The sequence below is a fragment of the Lissotriton vulgaris genome, chromosome 5, assembly GCF_964263255.1.
Source record: "Lissotriton vulgaris chromosome 5, aLisVul1.2, whole genome shotgun sequence".
In the NCBI taxonomy this organism is placed as follows: Eukaryota; Metazoa; Chordata; class Amphibia; order Caudata; family Salamandridae; genus Lissotriton; species Lissotriton vulgaris.
This window is the reverse complement of record NC_141693.1, coordinates 733,418,460-733,446,184: the sequence shown is the minus strand read 5'-3', so window position 1 is coordinate 733,446,184 and position 27,725 is coordinate 733,418,460. Positions and strand designations below refer to the sequence as shown.

Here is a 27,725-nt window from a genome sequence, read left to right as displayed (position 1 = left end):
AGGTATAGGCGGAAAGGCGTACAACAGACCGCAGCTCCACTCGCGTCGAAAAGCGTCTCCGAGCGAGTGCCGCCTTGGAAATTCCAACGCGCAGAACTGATGACATTGCGCGTTCTCTTCGGTGGCGAATAGATCTAACCAAGGCTCTCCCCATCGCAGAAAGAGGCCTTGCGCCACGTCCGAGTTCAGACGCCATTCGTGATCCATCGAGCACCGACGGCTGAGTTCGTCCGCCCTGGCGTTCAGAGAACCTGCCAGGTGTTGAACCACCAGAGTCACGCCCTGATGTTCCAGCCATTGCCAGAGACGCAGAGCCTCCTGGCAAAGGGTCCACGACCCCACTCCGCCCTGTTTGTTGCAGTACCACATGGCGGTGGTGCGGTCATTGAACACCTGCACTGCACTCCCTCGGACAGACGGGAGGAATGCCTTCAGTGCCAGACGAATCGCCCGCAGCTCCAACAGATTGATATGGAGCCGGGACTCCGCCGGAGACCAGAGTCCTCTGATCTCCGCCTCTCCCAAGTGGCTTTCCCAGCCCTGGAGGGACGCGTCCGTCACAACTACGTGCTCCGGTTGGGGAAGGGAGAGGGATCTGCCGTTGACCCAATCGCGGTCCGTGAGCCACCACTGCAGCTGTCTCGCAGTGCCCTCCGAGATCAGGACATGGTCGGACAGGTTGCCCCTGTGCTGAGCCCACTGAAACTTCAGGTCCCACTGCAGAGCCCGCATCCGCCACCGTGCGTGATGCACCAGAAGGATGCAGGAGGCCATCAGCCCCAGAAGCCGCAGCGTCAACCTGACCGAAACCCGGGATAACGGCCGGAAGACCGGAATCAGAGCCTGTATATCCCGGACCCGCTGTTCGGGCGGGTAAACCCGAAACTGCGCCGAGTCGAGAACCGCTCCGATGAAAAGGAGCTTCTGAGAGGGGCACAGGTGTGACTTCGGCACATTGATGGAAAATCCCAGCTGGTGCAGGAGATCCGCCGTAGTCTGGAGGTGGCTGACGACTGCCTGGGGCGAGCCCGCCTTCAACAACCAGTCGTCTAGGTAGGGGAAGACTGATACCCCTAACCTGCGCAGGTGAGCTGCGACCACCGCCATCACCTTCGTGAACATCCGTGGGGCGCTGGTAAGGCCGAAGGGGAGCACGGTAAACTGAAAGTGCTCAAGGCCTACCGTGAACCGCAGGTAACGCCGGTGGGCCGGCAGGACGGGGATGTGGAAATATGCGTCCTGCAAGTCCAACGCTACCATCCAGTCTCCTGGGTCTAGGGCAGCCAAGACCTGAGCCAGTGTCAGCATTTTGAACTTCTCCTTCCGGAGAAAGCCGTTGACGTTCCTCAGATCCAAGATAGGGCGTAGGCCCCCTTTGCCCTTCTTGGGTACCAGGAAGTAGTGGGAGTAGCAACCACGACCTACTTCTGGCCCAGGAACGCGCTCGATGGCCCCCTTGGCCAAGAGGGCCGAAACTTCCTCCTGCAAGAGCCGCAAGTGATCCCCGATACGCGGTGGTGTTGCGGTGGCATGGCTTGAGGGGTCGTCTCGAAGGGGAGGGAGTAGCCCCTTCGGACGATCTGCAGCACCCACCTGTCCGAAGTGACTGTGCGCCAGTGAGAGTGGTGATGGCGAACCCTGCCTCCCACTGGCGTCAGATGGGCCGAAAAGCACAGACTAGGAGGGTTTAGAGGCGGATGCTGCGGGGGCAGGTGTGGACTGGCTCCGCTTGTTTCCCCGACCGCCTCCACGGCGGTTTCCACGGCCGCCGCCGCGCTGGACGACAGTTTGCGGCGAGTGGCTGGCGGCACGTGTGCGGGCGCCCCTTCCTTGGCAACGAAAGGAGCGAAAGGCACCCATTTGCTGGCGCGGAGCCGAGAGGCCCAAGGACTTGGCCGTAGCCCTGGAGTCCTTAAAGCGCTCAAGCGCGTGGTCTGCCTTGTCGCCAAAGAGGCGACGGCCATCGAACGGCATGTCCATGAGAGTATTCTGGACGTCTGCCGAGAAGTTGGCGGATCTCAGCCAGGCGTGGCGTCGTATCGCCACCGTCGTAGCCATCGCTCTGCCCAGCGAGTCAGTAGTATCCAGTCCGCACCTGATTGAATACTTCGCTGCGTCCCGGCCCTCCACTAGGGCTTGGCCGAGTTTGGCCCGTACCTCCAACGGACACTTTGGCAGCACTTCCGCCACCGTTTCCCACAGAGAGTGGGTGTAACGGCCCAAGAGGCATGCGGTGTTGGAAGACCGCAGTCCCAAGCTAAGGGACGAGAATAACTTCTTGCCATAGGCCTCGTACCTCTTGGATTCCCAATCGTGGGGAGCCGTCGGGAATGCGGTCTGGGAGTTAGAGGCCTGGATAACCAGACTCTCGGGGGTGGGGTGGGTGGACAGGAAACATGGGTCGCCTGGGGCCGGGCGGTGGCGTCTGGCCACGTTCCTATCTACAGGCGAACCTGTAGCGGGCCTGGACCAAGTGCCCAAAAGAACGTCCGTCAAGGCCTCATTAAACGGCAGCAGAGGCTCCATGGAGCATGACTGCGGCTTAAGGACCTCAGTGAGGACGTTAGTCCTCACGGCCGCGACAGGGAGCTCAAGGCCCAAGGCCTTAGCAGCCCTCATCAACACCACACCATAAGTAGCACCCTCCTCCGAAGCCACGGTAGGAGGAGAGACGAAGCCAGTTTCTGGAGAAGTTTCCAGGCCACTGGCCTCCCCAAGGTCTCCTGTCCAGTCCATGTTAGACTGACACTCTCTTGTCAGAGGGTCCTCAGACCCCTCCCAATACTCCTCTTCCCCCATCTCCTGAGATTCAGGGTCATAAGTGAATGAGGACGGTTCATAGAAATGAAAATCTCCGAACAGCGTCAAGAGCAGCGCCGATAGGCGTCGTCCCAACGTCGGAACCGATTGAGAGGAGGCATCGGGGACGGCGCCGCCCGAGGACGACGCCGGAGGGGACACCACACGGACCGACGCCGGGGTGGTCGTAAGGTCCACCGGTGACGATCCATCGCCCGAGGAGGGTCCAGCGGTGCCCTGCGGCGCCGAGCCCGAAGGCGCCGACGACGCCGGGACCGCTGCACCCTGCGGCGCCGGGCCCGAGGGCACCGGCGGTGTCGCGATCATGGAGCCCTGCGGCACCGGGCCCGAAGGCGCCGGCGGCGTCGAGGCCGAAGCACCCGACGGCGTCGGGGTCGTAGCCCCCGACCTACTACGGCCCCCAGACGGGTTCACTGGGCCCGAAGGCGCCGCGGAACCCGGAGGAGAAAGGGACCTCATGGCCATGAGGAAACGCTCGATCTCCTCCGGCGTCGCGTTCAGCCCAGGGACCGGGGGGTATGGAGCCGAACGCGGCGCCCGCGACTCTCGAGGAGCCGCGTGGGCGGTGTCACCCGAACCCCCGGCCGCATCGCTTGAGCGTCGGGGGAGTCAGAAGAGCGATGATGTCTCTTTGACTTCTTGTGTTTCTTACCTGACGACTTGGACCCGGAGGAGTGGCACCGACTCCCGGAGCTGTGACGGCTCCGTCCCCGCGACCTGTCCCTCGACCTCCCGTGGGACCGGGACCGGGACCTCACACGGCGCGGGGCCGACTGGCGGATCTCGAGGCGCCTGCGAGACCGCTAACGCCTGGCCTTCCTCGACAGGGCCCGACATTCGGAGCAGGCCTCGTCGTCATGGTCGACGCCCAAACACATCAGGCACAAGCGGTGGGGATCCGTGACCGACATGGTACGGTCGCACTCTGCTTGAATCCGGGCATCCCTAACGGCACCGTCGAAGTCGTAAAGACTTCGAAATGGATTAAAAGATCACAAAAGTTTAGTCAAAAAGTGACTAGGGAACTGCTCTTTCCAGATCTGCGCTGGCTGGCGCGAAAAAAAGAAGAACTGACGTCAGCACGCGGAGGCGGCGTCTAAGTACTCCGACGACGTCATCACGGCGCCCACGACGCCGACGACGGACGCGGAGCCGCAGACGACGCCTACCGACGCGCAAGGGTACTGCTACGCAAAACTTTCCGGATCCAGTCTGACGCCTGGGGATATTCTAAGGTAAGGAATCTATCACTAACGTGTCTCTTTCAGATATAGATCTGTAAATGCCAGTTACAGTGGTCTTCGCTCCAGTAGAAAATAGAATGTAGTCTGATCACTTTTAGAATACATTTTTGTAACAGGACATACTGGGTTGCATCACTCTTATGCATGCGGATTTCCCACAGCTATGGGTTGCCTTACTCTTATGCGAATGGATTACCCTCAGCTATGGGTTGCATTACTCTTATGCGTATGGATTACCCTCTGCTATGGGTTGCATTACTCTTACGCATATGGGAGCACTGCCTGCTAAATAAATATTTTGCATGCATTTGCAAAGGGGTAGGGGTTTCCTGGGGACCCCTTCCCATTTGCAAATGCATTACCACCTACTTGAAGTAGGTGGTAGTTGCGAGTGTTTTGCGACTGCAATTGCGGTCGTAAACCATTAGCACTTTGTTTTGAGACTCGCTATTTGGAAGGGAACGCTCCTCTAAATAGTAAGTTGCAAAACCTGTTTAGCGAGGCAAAAATAAATTGCGACTCGCTAAATAGGCTATGTACATGCCCCAATATGTTTTTGCTTGCGCAAACGGAGTCGCAAACCTGTTTGCGCATGCAAAAACGTGTCGTACATCTGGCCCTTAATCTCACTTTTATGGACTGTTTTTCATCCCTAACTTCTTTTGTCTGTTTTCCTATTTTTCTCTCTCTTCCACCTTTCTCTTTTTTGCCAATGATAAATAATCTGCACAGGTCTCTTAGAACCAGTGCTGGTGCCCACCACCGGCACAAATTAAGCACTGCCTACTGGTTAGTGACATGCATGAGGGTAATAGTGCACTGTAGAGAGCAGGCGGTACAGAAAGGAACCAGACTGCAGAATGTGGATGCGAGGGCTGCCAGGGAGCCGGTGTTGCTTGAAGATGGGAATCTTCATTTAGACCTGCTGGAGTCTTCTGAATCTGAAAGTGGTTGACTTTCATATCCTCGTTGCTTGGCAGGAGAAGGCCTGTTTCTTGGCCTAGTCAATCCTACAACGTGTTCTCCAGTCAGGTCAAACACTGCACTCTATCTTATTTTCTGTGCCTGGTTTGAACGTAAATCACCACTGAAAACCCTGGAAGGGGTGTAGGAGTATATCCTGCTCTATTCTGGAGAGTCAAAGTGGTGACTGACTGCTGCAAGAACATTCCAAAGCAATCTGATCTGACAATCGGTTTGCATTGAGAAGACAACAAGATTCACTTGCATGCAGGGTATGTTTGATAGAATGACGCAAGATGGCAAAATAAAAATCATAGGGCCATATGTATCATCAACCTGATTTGCGATTCTGAAATAGCGATTTTTTAGGAATCGCTATTTCAGAATCGCAAATAGGGATGTATGTACAAATCCGCATTTTTTTTGCGAATTCTTAGTATTCCTTAATTGCGATTAGCAAATTGCGAATCGCAATTAAGGAATAATTTCCCGTTCATTTCTATGGGCCAGGAGGCCCATAGGAATGAATGGAAAGTTATTCTCAATTTGCGATTCGCAATTTGAGAATCGAAAATTGAGAATAATTTTAAGGGTGCAGGGGTGTCCAAAGGACACCCTGTTGCACCCCTGAAATAAGCATGGATGCACATGTGGCGTAATACATGCCCTAAGGGCATGTATGTGCGTCACATGTCACTTTGAAAAACGCAAACATGTGCATTTTTCAAGGAATTCGCAAATTACCACCAACTTGAAGTTGGTGGTAATTTGAGATTCCTTAAGGACAATTTGCATTTTTTTTTTGCTTCATACATTGCATTTAAGGAAACGCTAAATTTGCGATTCCTTAAATGCAATTGCAAAATAAGGAATCGCAAATTTTGCGATTCCTTTTTCTGCACCAGATTTTCCTTAATACATATCATTTGGCAAATTTGTATTCGCAAACGCCGCAGAATTTTGGCGTTTGCGAATGCGAATTTGCTTGATACATATGGCCCAAAATCCCTTAATCTGCCTAGTATTATTTATCTTGGGTCTATAGGAAGTATACATGTGTAGCCTACAGATCTAAATATGTTTACTAAACAATAAAGAAGTGGGCAAGCTCTTCTAAGAGTGTGCAGCGATCCTATCCATTTCGAAATTGAAAAAGCAACCCTCCTAGCAGTTTACAACAACAGACATCATCAAATGTCCGATTAGGTGTACAATCCTCCAGACAAAAATAGTTGCCCAACGACGAGCGCCCGCCGGCAGCCATCTACTCCTTACAGTCTGGAATCTTATCTGCCTTAGCCATGGAGTAAGAAGTGGATGCACTCTCAAAATCTGCAAGAATCCACTGAATTTGGCACTGAAAAGAGACACGTGTCTTCTGGTGCTACTGGACTCAAGCAAAGCTTTCGGCAAAATGGATGACGGAAACATTCCTTCCCAGTGCCGGATTAAACTCTGCTGAGGCCCCTAGGCAGGCGAAATTTCGGGATCCTACTTGATTCATTATTTCTATCTTTTGGAAACAATTTAAGAAAACTAGAAAGATAATTTTCTTTCAAGATCAAATCAATAATATTTTGATCCGTTGTCGCTGGGCTCTTATGGGGAGTTGCCTATTTGGTAATCTGGTACTGTTCCTTACTGCCGCTTGGAGGTTGCTGCTGCGTCGGACTTCTCTCATCCAGTCCATTGCATTCCTGAAAATTACCCGATCTCCTCTCACCAGATCACGTGTAGATCTTCATAAACATTACATTCCTCGTCCTCCAGTCCCCTTAACTAGTTCAAGGACATCAGGCAACAGCAAAAACAATATTTAACATTACTCTGCAGATGAGACGCCGGTATGCCCGTGAGTAGCCGACACACATTATACGCACTTAGGGGCATATTACCAACAACTAGCGATATTTATCACTAAGTAGGCTTAGCGGCTATTTTTTTTATCGCTGGGTATCGCCGGATATTATCGCTGAGATAACGTGCTATTAGCAACGTTTATCTCAAAAGCAATAATATTTCCGGCGATAGTGACAAAATCTGTGAATATCGCTGAGAATACAGCAATATTCATGCATTATCGCTAACAGGGTCTTAGCCATTATATACACCTCCCATTGGATATAATGGCTAAGAACTGGTCTGAGCAGGCGTTAGTTTTTGGAGATATTCGCGCTTAGCACAAATATTTTCATCGCTAAGCCTGCGTTGATAATAGGCGATAGCGATGTTAGCGACTGTTTTCAGTCGCTAACAAGTTGGGTACACCCACTTTGCATGTCATTAGCGATAAATATTGCTGACATGCAAAGCGGGCCCCAAACCGCTCGCTGTCGCTAACTGCTGTTAGCGACAGCTTGGTGATAGAATTATCGCCGCCTAGCGGCCGAAAACGGCAGCTAAAGCGGCGATAATCACATATCGCCCGCCTTGGTAATATGCCCCCAGTACCGGCAAACTGTCAGTCCTCTGTCCAAACATGGATTCCAAGACCTCATTCAGAGTCAGCTTCTGCTACCCAGATATACTCTCTTTTAACTCCATTTGAAACGTCCTCTGGACCGCTTCTTAATCCCTAAACTACAAGCTTCGTTCAGTTTGACAGAGTTCTTCTGTCCTCTAGCGGCAGAACTAAAGACTGCAGGGCTTCCTCCTAACGAAAACTACATGGCTGCAAGGCACTGCTGCGGGAACAGAACAAACCGCTGTCCTGGTTTATCAGATCAGAGCGCCGCAATGTTTGTCCTAATTTCTCAACACATGCACATCTGGGCAACATATTTTCTCTCTGTGACTGTGCAGAGGGCCTGTAATGGTCCAATCGCAAATGTGAATGCCGAGATCAATGTCAGCTCTTGTGTTAACATTTTCAAATTATCCTGTCAGTGCCTCTCAATATCATAAAGGCTCCGAAATGAAAACCTGCTTTGTAATGGATTTTGATGGCTTTCCGTATACATATATGTGCGCGCGCATAGACTTGTGTGTATGGCGTGAATTATGATAAACATTGACCAAGAAAATAGAGGTTTGTTCAGCAAAAATAAATACTAAAATTAATTAGAAATTGTAATTAATTATGGTAACTGACTAAACTACTTTTCAGAGTACGTAGCATCCTCTTGCCGGTTCAACAACACATTTAAAACTCGCAGGAATGCATTCATATGCGTTTACATTTCAGGCTGAATTGCTCAAAGGTAGAATGTCAGCTGACAAAATCTGACTATTTTGCTATGCACTAGACAAGTCTAAATCCATTCGGCCACGTCTGTCGGACCCTACAGCGAAGGTGAGATAAAATGGTCACTTATCCCAATCGTTTCCATCATCACAGGGGACACGTCAAGGCTGTCCTTTGACCCCACTCCTCTTTCGGTTAGTCATTTAACTACTGCTTTCAGCACTCAGGAAATTAAAGGAATCACTTTCCATGCCGGTAGACAACTAGTGGGTGCCTAAGCTGATGATGTGCTATTATTCACAGAGGAGGACGAACATGCAGTGCTTAATTTGGGCCAGTGGTTTCCGATGCTCGGCGCTGGAACTTAATTGTCAACAACGGCACTTATGGCCGTCTGCACGGTTTATCTACATTAGAGATTAGCACAGCAACAGTTTATTATTCCAATGAACATTAACAATGACTAATATCTGGTGGCCAAGCCATTATTGTAGCTTTGGGGTCTGGAATGTCATACTTGTATGGTGTGTTGATTAGTCGTTGTGCTGCTTCTGTCACTGGCGGCAACTATAGGGGCAATGAGTAATGCAAGCTGCAGTGGCCTTTTGACGAAGGCCCGGCACTTATGTTTTTGTTTTTACAAATGAAGCCCTGCGAACATGCCATTCCGAACATCATGCATGGGGAAGGAGGATACTGGATTGTCTCAGGTTAATCTCTTAATAGAGAAAAGACAGAGGGTTCCCACTCCATGTTCATTGCACAGCATCAGAGATTGGTAATTCAGGCTTGAAATGGCAACCTGTTGCCCTCAAATACCTAGGTATCTGGTTTGGCAAAGACTTGAAAAGCTCTATTGCCATTAATGAAAAGGAAATGCTATGAAAATCAAAGAAGTTCTGGCTGTCTTGTTGCTTATCTACATCACTTGGTGGAAAAAGACTGAAACTGTTAAAAGGATGGTAGCACCGCTTGTTAATTTTTTTTTAAATCAAGTATGATACCACTTTCACTCTTGTCCACCTTTTTTCAATCTGTGGACAAATAGATCTCTGATTTCTTATGGAACTGTAAAAAAGACAGGATTGCAATGAATAATAAAAAATGTCTAAGCCTAAAGGGGGCCTTAACCTCCCTAATTTTCCCAGATACCCAGCGTGCATTCCTGGCTTCCCAAGGCAAGTGGTGGTGCGTGCCACAGCAAAATAGAGCTCCACCCTGGCTACAGATAAAATCTAAGTTACTATACCCTTTACCCCTTTGCTCTACTCTCTCCAAACGTAACATATCAAAATTGTCATTGAAACACTCTGGATTTATAATTCTAGACACTGCTCATGCCTTACTGCAAATAGATACGTTACTAGATAAGAGAATGAGCGACTCTTCGTAGGTCTCTTTGTAGCATAATAGAATCAAGATAGATGCGAAAACGACATATGGCAAATTTACCAAATAATACAAACACTGTAGGGGATTTGGGACCACGAGACAACCCTAATCCTTTTTCCACTTTACGCAAGAAATTTGCTCTGCCCAAGACAGAATTCTATAACTTCCTGAAATTGGAAAAGAATTCGGAAACGGGTCCATACTCATACCACAGACCTTCTGGGGTTGCTCGGTAACTTCAGGAAGATCGGTCACTCAGCATCACATATTTATAAAATGCTTGAACCTTCTAAAAGCTACTCAATGAAAGGTCTGATGAAGAAATGGTCCACATACATGAAACCTACTCATACTAACTCCTTTAAGGCTGCAACATGGGGAAAGATCCGACAGTCCCCATTTCTGGCCAAAATCACCACGGCTCGAGCACAATCCAGATTCTGGTCCATTCATATAACGTACCGGAATCCTGCCAAACTTCACAAATTGGGCTTATCTAGGAAAGACCCCTGCTGCAAATGCACAGAGGACGTGGGCTCTTTGGATCACATGTTTAATGCCTGTAAACTGGTCCAACACTTTTGGACCAGAATACAGTGTCTGATCCCAGACATTTTTCGAAAAACCTTTTATGATAGACCTTCTGACAATTGTATTGCGAATTTCTACAAATTCAAGTTTACCGTCCCTATCTGGGCAAGAAGATTCATCACTTCTTGACCTACTTTCAGCATTAGGCACTAAGGTGGTTTCGATGGAATGGAAATCAACTGCGGTGATTTAATTTAAAAAAATGGTGGAACATGATTTGCGCATTTAGAAGTGCGGATAACAATGTACACGAAATTACATACATCTCACAGTGCCAAACATCTTTGGGGTGCCTTTGACAAATACTTGCAGAAATGCAACTCCCTATAGGTGGTATAATGATATACAGTCTTTAAGATTATGGCCGCTTGTTTATAACCAGGACCACCCCATCTCTCTTAATGACTATTCAATAGATAAAGATGGAGACTGCGTAGGATTCGCCCGGTGCCTGGATCCTGGCAAACTTGCTCATCAGAATACAATTCACTCTCCCTGTTTCCTCTCACCACCTTTTTATGTTACCGTTTGTTCTTCTTTCTTCCCTTTCTTTTCTTATTTCAATATGCACTTTTATTTGGACTACCCTGTTCTCTTAGTCATGAGGGGAATACCCTAGCCTTGCTAGAGATAGGTGACATTGTGTTGTTTTTTAATATCTCAAATATCTGCATCTCAACACTGTGCTCTATATTTGTAGGTATGAGGTGTAATGTATGACGAGACCACAACTCTTTCCCCTGATGTACAGTCCCTGAAGTATGTTCTCCTTCTAGAAGGGCACGTTTTTATCGATATAAATCTCAATAAAAAATCTATTTAAACACTATGCGTTTAAACTCCTCCATATTGCAGGCATGTTCTGTCAAAACAAAATGGCGGTCCTTGTTGTTTTAAATCAGTTATTGCACTCAGGCGCTCTGTAGCAAGAGATAGATGGAGAATTAAAGGAATAAGATACCAAGCCCAGTCTGTCTCGTTTAATTTTTAAGTGGAAGAAAGGCTTAGTAAGGTGCAGATTGTTGTCTTGTGATTGTCATCTTTCTCCTCCGAGTCTGTCCATTACTAGACGCTGGGCATGATAGAAGTATTTTGGAACGGTTGTACGTAACGCAGAGCAGTAAAGGAGTAGGGGTTGGTGCATGGCACTGTAAGGCATGTGGATCGAATTAAAGTGTCTATGTCGACTGCTGGAATGGGACACAGTGCTGTTTGGTATGACTGGGGTACTTTGGAGGAGCTATATGAACGTCCCAGTAGTGAAAAAATAAAGGTACCACAAGGCAGATACTAGAAGAGCTGTGTGTTCAGTAACAAGGACGATTTGTAAAGCTTAATTTCGATCCAAGTATTAGTATATTAGTGTGTGTTGCACAGGAGAGAATTGAGGGGCATTGGAGTAGATCTTGTGTGTGATCAGGAATGCTGGAGATACTGCTGGTTATGCAGGTCATTCCAAAAAGTTGTCTGTCCATGATGCTAGGATAGAAAGGGGGTTTGTAGTTCGGGGTTGATGTGTTGTGGTAGAGAGGTGTGAGCCCAGTGTTGGATTATGGTGCGTGTGGCAGACAGGGCCGGCCTTTGCTAAGAGTCCGACCCAGGTGAATCAAATGAGGCTATTCCTGCTCCACCTCCCCTCTGCTCTCCTGGGTGGACATCTCCCAATCTCTTGCTGGAGACAGGAGCCCTCACCAGTTACTCGCAAACTGAATATGCAATGTTACATCGCATGTGCTACAACTCATGCGATTACAACGCAGTTGTAACAATGACCGCGTCGTTACAACGCAAGCCATTACATCGCAAGTAGTTTCTACGACTTGCTGTAGGGGGCGCGCTAAACTAACGAATAGTATAATTTACTATTCCAACACCTTCCCTACTGTTGCACACTCTGGAGTTGGAATAGGAAATTATACTATTCCTAAGTCCAGCGCTCCCCCTACAGCAAGTCATAGAAATGACTTGCAATATAATGGCTTGCGTTGTAACAACGTGGTCGTAGTAACAAACGCATTGTAATCGCATGCGTTGTAGCGCATACAATGTAAACACTGTTTCCCTCACAAACCCAATGGGGGCCCTTTTCTAAAATCTTGTTTATTAAATTAGATACTTTTCTAGTAGTCTGTTATTGAGCGAGCCCTTCACATTTCACAACATTTTTAAACCTCCCAAACACTTGGACCTGTGGTCAGTCCATGCGATAGGGTGACTTCCACTTCTATATGCATGTGCAAAGACCATGCTGATTATGCAGCCGATGACCTATGTGAAAAATGTTGCAAATATACACTTATGCAGAAACCACCAGGCCACAGAATTACATAATTACATAATTCTAGTGGCCGTGTTAAGACTTAAGAATAATAAGTGAGTTATCAAACAACAGTTTTGAACCGCAGTATGGCCAGCTCATCCCATCTTTCTGGGTGAGATAACATGAGTACCAAACATGGAGATCTCACCCTCTCTGTCTCCCCCCTCTCTTGCAGTCAAAAATTAACCATTTAAAATACAGATTCTTTGCTGCAATTTGCCTATCACACCTTTGTCAAAAGAATTACACTTTCTAGTTCAAGAGAACGAAGAGTAGATTCCAGAACAGAGGGTTAGGGAGATTTTATGCAGCGCCTCAAGAGAATGGGGAGGCAAAGGCCACCTCGAAATAACATTAATGACTAAAAGCATGTTTCTAAGCAATTGAAGTGTGCCCTTCTGAAATTACAAAACAAGGCCCTTCAGATAGCAGCAGATGCTCCTTTCTTCACAAGAACAGGGGACCTCCAAAGAGATTTAGGTGTTGAGTTGTTGGATTACCATCTCCACAAACTCAGCTAGAAATTCTACAAAGGACTTGATCAAAAGAAAAAACAGACCAAGAAACTTGCAGACATATCTGTAAACTTTTTTGACCGCTACCCATCACAGCGCTGACCCTGTGAACCAGTCACCTGGGACCATGTGTCACAGATCGACAAGTACATGAAACTGAGACTTAAAAAACTCAAAGTGATTATGGAGTAAGGAGGCTCCAGCTTCGGAAACCCATAGGAGTAGAGAACTGATGCAAGTCAATCAGAATTGCTGTGGGCAGCCCACACTCTCTGGACCACATTTTGTGGCCTATGGAGGAACAAGCAACCCAAACGAAGGCAGTTTTCGTTGTACAGCCAAGAAATCTGCCTTTTATTCAATCAACATGGAGAGCAGACTTTTGTGGGTTTTTTTCATTCCAATTCCTCCCTGCAGTCGAACCTAAAAAAAGGAAAAAAACGATTTTGCCCAAATCATTTGTCTTTCTTCCTGACTGCCTGAATGGAGGTTGTCTCATGTAGAGTGCAGGAAACAGCAGAGCTGTGCCCATCGGTCGGACAAGCTATTAGTTGTTTCAAGGGTGAAAGGCGGTGAAGGAACCAGTGCTTTGCCCCCAAAGTCAGAGGCCTACTCGTCTAGAAAACGGATTTTGTAACAATTGGTCTGTGTTACATGGAAGGAGAGGTATTAGAAAAATATTTGAAAGCTTTTGCTCTAGTTTTTACATATTTATGTATGTGAACCGTTTTATATACAGTAAACTTACATACAAAGCTACAGAGAGCTGTTCAATTAGAGGGGGAGATGAAACCAAGTGGGTTGAGTGGGGGAGGAGAGAGTGGAAAGCGACCGGTGCGAAGTGAGGAGGCGTGAGACATAGATATGCTCTTGAAAACAACATGTTAGGGAGGTTGCACAGCAGCTGTGGTGCTATTCAGAGATAGCCTTGAGTTTTTTCTTAGGAGGAGGAGAGATGAGTCTTGACAGACTTCACAAGGGTTGCATTCCAAAACCATAATACTTGGAAAAAAAAAGGCTTGTCGTCTCTATTTCCTGGCTTACATCTGTTGACGACGCTTCAACTACATGTCACGCATACTCCTCTCAAGGTCCAAAGTCAAATGTGCAATTTTACATTAGAAGCCTGGTGGCTTTCTCCCTTGGTGTGGACTATGATTGCTACATTTGCAAAAAACGGTAATGATGGTTTTGTCGAGCTCTGTTTATTTTGCGCTACAGTTCGTTTTTTTTTTTTACTTCTGGGAATTGGCATTATGGAGTAGTTTCTGTCCTGTAACTCCAGTTCTGTAGTAGGGGTATCTCTGTTATAGTCATAATCTAGTGAATAGTCCCGCCCATGTGCGTGGACCCCGGCAATCAAAAATAATCTCTTAAATTGTCAAAATAATGCAGAAACTGCAAAGACACTTAAGAGAGAATTTAAAGACAAATAATACAGCCTATATCCACAGGCTACACTGTCCAGTACTTCAACTAGAAATTCCACCAAAAAAACACCACACATAATACAGCCTGCCCAGTTTCTACCATAGAGAAACTTGCCTCCCCCAGTAAAAGACTCTGGAATGATAGCGAGGAAGGTAGGGACAGACAAGCCCCATAGGCTGCCATTATGTGGCTTAAATAGGATACTGTGCCTTTAAGAGAACTTTCCAGAACTTCTCCCAGTATCCCAGAATGCATAGCAGGTCCCTCTACTTTCAGTTCTTTTTGAAGGCGAAGCACGCCAGACCTGTCGCATTCCTTACATGATGAAATATCTCCACCGGGGAGGAGGGCGGGCGCTTATGACTATAATAGAGATACCCCTACTACAGAACTTGAGTTACAGGACAGAAACTACTCCTTCTGTAGTAGGGGATCTCTGTGTATAGTCATAATCTAGTGAATAGAATGGCAAGCCCATCCCCACACCAAAGCGGCGGTGGAGAATAAACACATAACGCCACTACTGTGCGAACAAATTCCGCAGCGAAGCCTGCCCAACCTGAGCTTCTTCCCTGGCGTCAGTGTCCAGGCAGTAATGCTTAGCAAAGGTATGAACCGACTTCCAAGTGGCTGCCTTGCAGATTTCAGCAATCGGCACGTTACGGAGCAGAGCCGTCGTGGCAGCTTTGCCCCTGGTGGAATGAGCCTTAGGCTTACCTCCTAAGGTCTTATTAGCCTTTTGGTAACATAATTGTATGCAGGACACAATCCACCTAGAGATGGACTGCTTAGAGGTCGCAAGACCCGTCCTGACCGATCCGTAATTGATGAACAACTGGTCAGACCTACGAATATCTTTGGTTTTATCCAGATAAAATTTCAACACCCTCCTAACATCCAGGGAATGGAGAGACCTCTCCGCTGGGGATGAAGGTTTCTGAAAAAACGTAGGCAAAGTTATGGTCTGGTTGACATGAAAATCAGAAATAACCTTGGGAAGAAATTTAGGGTGAGTACGCATAACAACCTTAGCAGCATGAAATACAGTATAAGGTTCAGTACAACACAACGCCTGAATTTCACTCACCCTGCGGGCCGATGTAATGGCCACGAGGAACGCCGCCTTCCAGGACAGGTGCTGCAACGAAGCCTTATGAATAGGTTCAAAAGGCTCCTTCATCAACCTGGACAGCACCACATTCAGTTCCCATGAAGGCGAAGGAAGCCTGACAGGAGGGAATACTTTCTTCAAACCTTCCAGAAAATCTTTGATCACAGGGATCTGGAAAAAGGAAGTCTGGGAAGGGCATTTCCTGTAGGCAGTCAATGCGGCACTCAAAGACGAGAGGTTGGGGTGCAACATCTGCCCCCGAACTTCGTGAGAAGGTCCACGGCAGCCGAATGTGAGGAAGGAGAGACCGGTGAAGCAGGTCCGTGAACCACCACTGCCTGGGCCACTCCGGGGCAATGAGTATCATCCGAGCCCTGGACCGGGCCAGCTTGATGAGCACCGCCGGAATCAGGGGAATGGGAGGAAAGGCGTACAGAAAGCTGTTCGTCCAGTCGATCCATAACGCATTCCCCAGCATCCCCTGCTGGTAGTACCTAGAGGCGAAGTCTCTGCACTTGCTGTTTTCGGCGGTGGCGAACAAATCTACGCCTGGAGTTCCCCACCTTGCGAAGACTTCGCCTAGTACTTCGTCGTTTATGACCCATTCGTGGTTTTCCTGAACCAGTCTGCTCAGTGCGTCTGCCTGAACATTCTGCACACCTGGTAGATGGGTGGCCGTTATCGTCAGTCCTCTGGCTAGGAGCCAGTGCCAGATCGCCTGCGCCTCCTGTGACAGAGTGCGTGATCTCGAGCCCCCCTGCTTGTTGAGGAAATACATTGTGGTGGTATTGTCCGTCTGTACAAGCAGAGAGTTGGTCTGGAAGGACGGAAGAAAGGCCTTCAGTGCCAAGTGAACAGCTCTGAGTTCCAGGAAATTGATGTGATACGTGGCCTCCATCGGCGACCACGTTCCTTGAATCTGTAGAGTCCCGAAATGCGCTCCCCATCCCAGGAGAGAAGCATCCGCCACGACAGTCTGCGTGGGAATGTCCTTGTGAAAGAGGAGGAGATTCTCCGCCGAACACCACCATTTCAGAGACTGAAGAGCATGCAGCGACAGTCGAATCTTGTCGTCCCAAGATCCTTTCCTCTGATCCCACTGGTCCTCCAAGCACTCCTGCAGCGGTCTCATGTGCAGCCGTGCGTGTGGCGTCAGGAAGATACAAGAGGCCATCGATCCCAGTAGAGAAGACACCGTCCTCACTGTTGTAGATGGAGTTGTCATAAGAGCCTGAGCCATCCGAAGGAGAGATAATCGTCGCTCTTTCGAAGGAGACACGCTTGCTGACAGCGTATTGATGGAGGCTCCCAAGTACTGTATGCATTGGACCGGAGTCGGGACAGACTTGGCCATGTTGATGTGCAGCCCCAGCTTGTTCAAGAGAACGCACGTCTTCTGGAAGTGTGCTCGCGCTTCCGAGAAGGAGGATGCCTTGATCAACCAATCGTCCAGGTACGGGTAGACGAACACCTTGTTCTTCCTCAGGTGTGCTGCTACCACCGCCATGCACTTCGAGAATGTTCTCGGCGCAGACTTCAGTCCGAATGGGAGTACTGTGTATTGATAGTGATTGGTGCCGACTTGGAACCGCAGGAACTTCCTGTGCTTGTGTGCAATGGGCACATGGAAGTAAGCATCCTGTAGGTCTATAGCGCATAGCCAGTCTCCCTGTTGCAACTGAGGATAAATCTGATGCAACGACAGCATGCAAAACTTTTCCCTGCGAATCCATTTGCTTGCCTGTCGCAAGTCCAGAATGGGCCTGAACTCGTTCTTGTCCTTCTTGCGAACCAGAAAGAACCGGGAGTACAGACCTCTTCCTCTCTGAGACAGAGGTACGTCTTCTATCGCCCTTTTCCTCAACAGGATATCCGCTTCCGCCTGAAGCTCGCGCAGCTGAAACTGCGAGCTGACCGGTGGAATTGCTGGAGGAGGGATGGTGAACCGAAGACTGTATCCATTGCAAACAATATTCAGCACCCACTTGTCCTGAGTAATTTTTCTCCACTCTGCCAGAAAAAATTGAATGCTTCCCCCTACCGGAGTGGGTAACAGATCCGGGGGAAGTAGGTTCCTAGGGCCTAGACCCGGCCTGGCCCTTGGGCGCCGGAGCCGACTGCTGGCCTCCTCTGCCCTTCTGGCGCTTCTGGAACGGCTTACGAAACTGTTGTTGATGTTGCGATTGTCCCGAAGCCTGGCCACGTCCTCGGCCTTGCCCACCGAACCGCCGTTGGAAAGGGCGGTACGTCTTCTTGGTCTCTTTAGGCTTCTCCAGGCCCACAGCCGTGAGCGTCTCGGCCTCCGCCTTCATGCGGGCCATCTCATCGTCCGCATGCTTCCCGAAGAGGGTCTCGCCGGAGAATGGTAGGTTGGCCACCCTCTCCTGCGCGTCCGGTTTCAGGGACGTAAGCCGGAGCCATGCGTGGCGTCGTTGGTTGACTCCATGGCAAAACCCATGAGCAGCCAAAAGGGAAGAGTCCGCTGCAGCGCTGATAATCTGGTTCGCCACCAGCATCCCTTCATTCAGCACTTCCTGGAAGTCCTCACGCTTCTCGCGAGGTAAGTGCTCTGCAAATCGCTCGAGGGAGTCCCAGAGGGCACAGTCGTATCGGCCCAACAGCGCTGTGGCACTCGCAGCTTTCATGGAGGTAGCGGAAGTTCCACAGACTTTCCTCCCCGCCGAATCCATCCATCTGGACTCCTTATCCGGGGGAACCGTGGATGACGGGGTGGTGGCATGTTGTTTGCGGGCCGCCGTCACAATAACAGAGTCCGGAGGGGGTTCCGTTCTCAGAAAGGCCGGATCCGAATCGGGAGCCCGGTACTTTTTCAGCAACCTCGATAGAGCCGCCTTCGTCATCGCCGGGGTGAGAAAAAGGGCCATGGCCGGTTCCTCCAGGCCCGGCACCAGAGGCAGGAGAGGACGAGACAGGTGTTTTTGATGCAATGTCTCAAAAATGACTGAAGTTTTCGGAGTAGGCACCGTCAAGGATATGCCCAACTTCGCAGCGCCCCTTAAAAGGACGTCATGGAACGCCACCAGATCATCAATCGGGGACACCCTCGTGTCCGGTGACCCCGACAAGGTAGGAGAATAGTCTCTGGTCCCAGAGGACCTCGTGTGTGAGCGAGATTCGCGCCTCCTATGGCGGCGTCTCGACCTCGTGGACGATCTGCGTCGCGATCTCTCCCTTCTCCCAGAGCGAGAGCGAGACCTGCCAGCCCGTGGCCGCTTCACCGGTTTCCGTGGCGGGGTCTTCCTTGGCTCCTCACGGGGTTTCGGTTTTGGGGTCCCCTTAGGAGGTACAGGCAAAGACGGCAGCGAAGTGGACCTCGGCGGAGGAACCTTCGGCTGCGGAGCGGGCCCATGCGGAGGGACAGGAGGTGGTGGTGCGTCGCCTGAAGGAAGTGGAGGTTTGGGTGGAGGATCCTCTTTAGGAACAGGAGGAGGAGTTGGCGTCCGAGGCCGAGATGGCGTGTACACCTCTGAGTACACCGAGCCCGGTGACCCTTTAGGCGAAGGGGGCGGAGATCCAGCCCCTTCAGCAGGTGATCGCTTCCTCTTGAGTCCTCCACTAGAAGCAGCGTGACTTCTGGGACTAGAATCCCTCTTGCGCAGTTTTGGAGAGGCTGAATGACTCCCAGACGCGACCGCTTTCTGCTCGACGCAGAGCGTCGCTTTTCTGGCGTCGAACCCGCTTCCGTGACTCCGGCGTCGAACGCCGCCTCCGCGACGTCGACCCTCTCTTTCTCGACGTCGAACGCCGACCCCTCGACGTCGACCTCTTCCTCCGCGACGTCATACGCCGCCTCCGCGACGTCGAGCGTCGCCGTCTCCTTCTTGATGCTCTCGACGTCGAGGAGCCCCTCGACGTCGACCGGTGCCTCGACGGCGATCGACGGTGTCGCCTCGACGGCGAGCGTCGATGCTTGTCACTTCGCCTTCGGCGTCGATAGGAAGACCTTGACGTCGACGAAGACGATGACGTCGACGGTGGCTTCGACGGCGACTTCTCCATGATCTTCGACGTCGAGCCGTCACGCCGTCTCGACCCGGAGAGAAGGGGAGCACACCGCCGTCATCCCTCTCGACGTCGTCGTCGATGCAATCGACGTCGACGGAGACCGGGACCGTTTGCTGGACTTTCTGCCCCTGGGGAGCCCCCCAGAGGCCTCAGCAGAGGCAGAGGGAACCTTCCCAGCCTGCCCAGACCCACCTGCAGCCTGCAGACGCCTCTCCTCAAGGCCAGAAAGCCTGATCTTCATCCTGTCCCTCAGAGTCCGAGCAGTAAACTGCTGGCAGATGACACAGTCCTCAGGGACATGATCCTCAGGGAGGCAGACGATGCAGACATCATGGGGATCACTCTTGGCCTTCTTCCTCCCACATGCTGGACACTTATCAAAAAGGCCAGGCATTTTAGAGCCCTAAAACGCCTGAAACAGCACACAAAAGAGAAAGAGAACACCAAGAAAGTAAACTGAAACACTTTTATAACACAAAAGTGCCAAAATATCCAATAAACCCTTGAAACAAGGGAGAGCTCAATGCCAGGGTCCTGTAAGCAGGAGCCGGAAAAAAGAACTGAAAGTAGAGGGACCTGCTATGCATTCTGGGATACTGGGAGACGTTCTGGAAAGTTCTCTTAAAGGCACAGTATCCTATTTAAGCCACATAATGGCAGCCTATGGGGCTTGTCTGTCCCTACCTTCCTCTCTATCATTCCAGAGTCTTTTACTGGGGGAGGCAAGTTTCTCTATGGTAGAAACTGGGCAGGCTGTATTATGTGTGGTGTTTTTTTGGTGGAATTTCTAGTTGAAGTACTGGACAGTGTAGCCTGTGGATATAGGCTGCATTATTTGTCTTTAAATTCTCTCTTAAGTGTATTTGCAGTTTCTGCATTATTTTGACAATTTAAGAGATTATTTTTGATTGCCGGGGTCCACGCACATGGGCGGGACTATTCACTAGATTATGACTATACACAGAGATCCCCTACTACAGAAGTAAACCCCCAAGAGGCTGTTTTAAATGCCCTTCATCACCAGAGGGCTGTCTGTTCTGTGGAGTGTGTTAGCAGTTTGTTCAGCCATCCCCACAGTCAAATAGATGATCTTCAACGCTTCAATAGGCAGTGAGTTGTCTCAGTGCTGTTCAAAAGGCTGGATGAACCAGTGAGGATAGACATTACGTAGGTCTGAAGGTTTACACCAAGTAAATTAGGTTGTACCAAACTGTAGGAGAAAAGACTAGTAGTCATGTCTTAATTTTCCAAGAACCAGGTGAATAATTAATTAGTAGGCACAACAATTATCGTGACAGTTCACGCACACACGCGCGCAGACACACACACACACAAATATATATATATTCACTGAAAAAACCAAAGTTTACAGGGACGTTCAGATTTGACTAGTACAAAACCAGTGAAATTCAGCAGTTATAGTTACCTGTGTTAACTACAATTTACTCCCCTGCAATGCACTGTTTAAGACCTCACATATTACATCACTCATGACATGGTCAGTGGCATCACTGATGGACATCATCAAGTGAGTATGTGTTTTTAAGAGTTCATGGGTGTTAAACATATACACTAATGTACTACAAAAGTTAAATTAGTATACTAGGTGCACTACTACTGAGTGATACTACTTCTAACATATATTAATTAAGTGGCTGTGTGACTATGTATCCTTGTGTGTATGGGTGTGTAAGTGGCTACATGGGTGTATAAGTCAGTGTGTGAGTAGCTATGTGCATGAGTGATATGCTGCGTGAGTGGTGGTATTGGGGAGTGAGTGGGTGTGCCAGTGGCTGTGTGAGTGAGTGGTGGTGTGAGTGGCTCTAAGGGTGAGTAAGTGGGTGTGTAGTGAGTGAGTGTCTGAATGGCTGTATGAGTAAGTGCCTCTGTGTGTTAATGAATGTATGGGTGAGTGAGCGGCTGGTTAAGTGAGTAGGTGTGTGAATGGCTGTATTGGAGAAAAAGTGTCTGTGTGAATGGCTGTATGGGTTAGTGAGCAGATGTGTGACCGCTTGAATGGATGTGTGAATGGGTATGTAAGTGGTTGTGTGGGTGAGTGAGTTTGAGTGTGTGTCTTGAGAGGCTGTATGGGTGAGTGAGTGGGTGTGCGAGTGACTGTAGGTGGATATGGGAGTAGCTATATGGGTGAGTGTGTGGCTATGTGAGTGGTTGTACGGGTGACTGGTTGTATGAGTGGCTGTATAAGTGAGTGGGCGTGTGACGACTGGTATGGGTCTGTGAATGGGTGTGAGCGTGGTTGAGTGGGCGTACAAGAGGTTGTATAGGGTGTGAGTGGTTCTGTGGATGATGTCATCAGTGATGTCACTGACCATGTCATGAGTGATGTAATATGTGAGGTCATAAGCAGTGCATTGCAGGGGTGTAAGTTAGCTCAGGTAACTATAACTGCTAAATTTCATTGGTTTTGTACGAGTGAAATCTGAGCCTAACTATAACAAACCTGTAACCTTTGTTTATTTCAATGAATTTCTAAGATTTTTCAAATTCTATTTCCTAACTATAACACCCATGTAACCTTTGATTTTTTAAGCGTATTTCTATGTTTTTTTTTAACTAGTAGTCGAGTTTGAGGAGTGGTGGAGAAAGGGGGCGGGCCTCCAACCAGCTTCAGATATCCTGCTGTATTGGACCTACTGGAGGCAACAGGAGGGCTTCTGGGCTGCCAAGATCTCTTAGCATCTAAGAGGACTTCATGTGCCAAGAGGTGCGTTAGCAGTGGTGGAAAATGGGGAAGTGGCCTCCGAAGACCTGTCAGCAACTCCGCTGTGTGGGACTTACTGTAGTCATTTAGTCGTTTTTGATAAATTAAGGTTAAAAATGTATCTATAGAGATGAGGTAGCACAGTGATGATAGCAGATAACAGGATAAGATCAAATTGGCGGCCTCAAATTAGATATTTAGCAGCTATTTTTTGACTTGAGGACTTACGGCCAGATTCATCAAAGTAAAATCGGCTCGCAAAGGGCCTGATTCTGAGAATCCGGCCCTTTGCGAGCGCTATTTTTGCATTTGGGATTCATCATCTCAAATGCAAAAATCGCAATTACAGAACTCGCTAATTTGCGAAGAATCTCATTTAAGGAATCTCAATTAGAGATTCCTTAGATGCTATTCATGAACCTTTTAAAAACTGTGAATTCGCAATATGGGGCCGCTATTTACCGCGAAGTGTAACTTTGTGGTAAATAGCGAAAACGTAGAAAAATGCACTTTAGTGCATTTTTCTAAGTTGTATGTTACACACACACACGTCCTTTGGAAATGTGTGTGCAACACCTGTGTACTTTTGCATTTCATGGGTGCTACATGGTGTCCTTTGGACACCCTGGCACCCTTGAAATCGCTTCCTTATTTGCGATTAGCTAATTGCTAATCGCAAATAAGGAATGACTCCCCATTCATTCCTATGGGCCTTGAGGCCCATAGGAATGAATGGGGAAGCCATTCCTTATTTGCGATTAGCAATTAGCTAATCGCAAATAAGGAAGCAGTAGAAATTGCAAAATTAATTGCGATTCCTACATGCATCCCGTTTTGTGAGTCTTTAATAGCGATTACCTAATAATCGCTATTAAGGACTCGCAAAAGAGGACAATGATGAATCTGGGGGTAAGTTTGAGTGTCCTGAGGAAAACAAAAAGTAGAAAAACCCATACAGGGGCGTAGGGTAGTGATATCCTAAACCCCTGGGCTCGGTGGGGCGGTCATAGAGAGATCCCCCTGCCTTTCTGGGCCAAAAACAGTTTTGCCTCCAGTAACGATAATCAGCTGTACAATAAAAAATAAAAAAGGCAGTTTCCCATCACTTGGAATTAAAAGCCTCCCACGTGGAACCAATGCCCAGGTGCTTGTTTTAAAAATATATATATATATATATATATATATATATTGGGGAGGAATGTGTGCTTGGGACCCTCTCCAACCCGGTTAGGGCAGCAGAGAGTCGATACCAGGGGCCAAAAATAATGAAATTTTAATGGGTGGGGAGGACGCTGTGTGTGTGTCCGTTATCTCTGAGCCATTTATAGGTTCCTTGGGACCCCAAAGACCAGGCCCAGGGTAAGTACAGCTTCTGCATTTATTTTCCTTCCCTGCCCTTGAGCGCAGGCAGGAAAGAGTGGTTGCTCCCACTGAGGGAGCAGAAGTTGGAACTGCTCCTGCAGGACGGGGGCACTTCTGTTGCCAACAACACCCCCAGGCCCCCAGGATGAGAACTGGCTGGAAAGCTGGCATGGGGAAATAGGGGCTCCTTCTTCGGCTTCCAAGTATACATAAACTGTGGGTGTCAAGGATGGGACTGGGACACCCCAAAAAACAATAAAATTAAAATAGGACAGATGAGCAGCTGGAGCCTCACGTTTGTTATTCACTGCCCCATAAAGCCTTTTAAGGGCTCATTTACATCTTCTTCATTGTTTTGTGGTGTCCGATTCTGTTCAGGGGCACCACCAACATGTTACAAAAGTGTAGTGGGGTGCTGCACTAAAGTAACTATAACACCACTGACATTTACAGTTTTGACATAATTTTAGATTTTGCAGTGATGTTATCCATGACGTCATATAACATGTCATGAGTGATGTAATTTGTGAGGAAATTAGCAATGCTTAGTGAGGGCGTGAATTATAGCTACTTTAGGGCAAAAGGGAAGAGTCTCTAGCAGTGGATTAGGGAGAGAGATGAGGTATCGGATGAGTCTAGGATGGATACATATGGGAAGCATTTAGAAAGGCTTGTTTGGGAGATCTGAATAGTAAAAGAGGTTAAGATGATGCAAGGAGGAGTAGAGGAGGGAAGAGACTTGAAAGGGTTATTTATCAACAGTATATTTGAGAATTTCACACAATGTTTAATAATAGTGATTGTCTTGTTATTTTCAATAAAGTATTAAAAGAAGTTAATATTTTTCAACATTTTTCAGGCCATGAAGTGCAGCCATAGAACTAACCACAAAGAGTCCCTGCACTGCAGCTGAAGACCATAGCTCCAACTCAGAGTGCTTTACAAAATATGGTATGGTTTCAATGACCCATGAGAATTACTGTGTTTTTCTAATGTTGCGGGGGGTTGCTGCGATCTCTGCAGTGCCACACAGATTGTTAAAAAATGCTTTGTGGTGCCCAAGCTCCTTGCGGGGGGCACCACCAGCATTAAAAAATATTTAATGCAGGGCATTATGGGGCACTCCTCGACTGGAGCAGTGAATGTGTGATGAGCGGCTACTCCTTGTTTCAGGCTTCAAATTTGGGTCACTCGAAAAGGACTTCTCAAAATGAGTTGCATTCTAGAATACACTCCAGCTCAACATTAGTCTGCGTCCTAAACCTTTTACCTTCAAATGTGTAGTCCTTCCTTCTGAACATATTGAAAGCCTCGTTCTGACTCAGGGATTATTGACTCATGTACAATTTAGTTAGCCCCTTCAACGCTGATGACTAGCTCAGCTCGTCATGAAGTACACCTCTCGTACGCTCATGACGAGCTGAGCTTGTCTTGAACCGCGGGATTTTAAATTCTTCAGCGCACAGCGGGAAAATGTGCTGCACCGATAGTGTTAATGAGTAATGCCATCATGCCTGCATTGTCGAGGTGATATCCCTTAAGTACATGCACAGCAAGTGGTTAGTTAAGAGTTCAGTAAATAATGAAATACAAATAAAATACAAACTGACTTGATTTTTAGCGACACACCCTGAGGAACTCCCACACTGACGGTGGCTCCTAAAACACTGTGCCTGGAAATCTTCCTCTCAGCGCCATATTCCAACACGGTCCCAAAGAATCCTGCCCTGAAAAACAAAGTTAAAGTTGTAAGCTGAGTTCTGAAATACATAATGCATATTCATTGTTGCCAAAGCGTCCGACTAAGTAGCTCTTATAAATGAGCAAGCACTACAGTTAAAGGTGCACCATTTTCGATTGAAGAGCAAAAAATGTAAACAAGCCAGTAATATTTTAAGAAGAAATACCAACCAAACTATTATGTAGAAACAACTTGGAATTAATCTGGTTGGTTTTTATCAGCGATATCTACACATAGACATTAACAGAGCATCTGGTAAATTGATAAGCATCCCTTTCGGTCTAGAAGATACAACTACAGCCTTCTGAAAAGATTAAAAGGTTACGCTCTTTCTTCTAATCCCTTTCACAAGGTATTTGGTCTTGTATTCGGATTCAGCAGTGAATTGTGGATTGGGTCATATGCATGCCTGCCGTTCTGCCATTTTAGAGCCACTATACAAGAAAGACGGCCATGGTTGTCCTAACTCGCAGCCAATTTCCCTTTGAGATGGGGATGGCAAGATTTTCAGGAAAGTCTTAATAAATCGGCTCCAGGGCTGGTTGAATAGTGCTAATATCCTGTCTGAGGAGCAAGTTGGCATCAAGTTATGAATAGGAACTATAGACCAAGCTATTCCTCTATACAGGATCTGCCATGAATATCCAATAGTTAAGGCACCATTAAATATAACCTTCATTGACCTGAAGTCAGAATTTGATCTAGCCAATTTCGCAATCTAATGGGGAACCTTGGAGACTAAGGGAGTTGAGAATCTCATTTTAAGGGTGATAATAGGTAACAGCTAAAGTCAAATATGGTCCTGCAGATGAATGCAGTAGAACATACCAGATAGGAATGAACTTTTAAATGACATGGCAGCTGCTTTAATGGTCATCCCTCTGGATGTCCCTATATTTGATGGGCGCAAGGTCTTTATCCTTCTCTTTGCTAACGACGTGGTCCTATTGACTAGAACATAAAATACAGTTTGGGGGTATTGTAATTTACATGCATCGCAAGTAGTTGAAAATAAATGACTTGGCTTCATTGTTAGGGTTTGAACATGGTACCCCACTATTGGCTCCATATTCCTAAACTTACTCACACTATGATCTCAGACCTGGCTGAAACCAAACCAGTATTGTACTATAATAAGCTGGTTAGGAACCCAAATGCCTCCACATATTTAACCACAGTGGAGAAAGTGGAAGTCTTAGTAGGACCTAGGGAAGTAATTGGTTGGTGCACGTTAGAAAGTTACTAATAGATGTACAATTAGGCTACTTATGGAATTATCTAGGTATGCTACTGGAGGTTTAAGGTACGCAATCTGGGTCCCGGAGTGGTGGAGTGGTCCCAATGAATAAGTAGTCATTGAACCAAACAGGATATTGCTCTAGCGATCTCAGGTACACAAGGTTATTGTCACTATTGATTGTCAGGTTTATAAATAGGCAGCACTCCAACCTCTGCAGACACTCCCCCTCTCTCTCCCACATCCCCCACCCCCTTGGGATTTTTTCAATAGCGAAGGTTCTTTGGTGACACATAGGAGTGCTGGTTTGGGATCCAGGAGGGGGGGTGCAGTTTTCTTGAGCATTTGAATACTGTTCATGGGTTTTAATTGCATAAGCTGTATCAAGGAGGAAACTGGAAACTAATGACTTCAGTGTGGCACTATGTTATAGAATACAGTATGTTATTCTTGCCTAGGAGATGGACTCCAATATCCTGTAGTGTGGGCTGTCCTAACAAAAATGCAATAATGTTTGTGTTGAAATAAAATGGAATGATCCAGGTAAAGTTGGCCCGAAACATTGGAAATGGTAGAAGAAGGTTATCAGCTGTCAAAGTGAGAACTTAGACTTGATACAATAATATCAGATAGTATAATGGCAGCCTACTTTGATCATAAGATGGAACTTGGGTTCAAACATTATTTGGACCAGCTCCAACCTGACCAGAAACAGACTCTACATATAAAGTTTGGAATGAGGTTTTTTCCAACCAATGATTATCTTGTAAAATGTTCATTGGTTATTGAGGGGTGTGAATTCTGCAACTCTAAGTTTTGCAGCGGGAAAGAAGACATCATGCATCTTCAGGCATTCTGCACCAAGTTTGTAAGAGTGTGCAGAAACTGGCTCTTGCCTTTATTCAGGTTTTATGGGATAAACTAAACTAGAAGTGCCTTGGCCCTTTGTTATAGGATAGACAAGGGCAACACTAATATGTAGCTTCTTACTTGTGAGCAGTAAGGCCACTAGTTCGGAATATATAGTTAGGTAGGAAGAGTGAACTACCATATCTACATGAATAAT

At 47.7% G+C, this 27,725-nt stretch overlaps 1 protein-coding gene across 1 annotated transcript in view; it reads right to left on the bottom strand.

The window, feature by feature from the left end:
* DNAJC11 (DnaJ heat shock protein family (Hsp40) member C11) overlaps positions 1–27,725 on the bottom strand; it is a 788,848-nt gene that overhangs the window by 97,123 nt on the left and 664,000 nt on the right. The window contains exon 10 of the mRNA XM_086922163.1: positions 25,292–25,408. Coding sequence (XP_086778289.1) covers positions 25,292–25,408 — 117 coding nt within the window. The remainder of the gene's footprint in view (positions 1–25,291; positions 25,409–27,725) is intronic.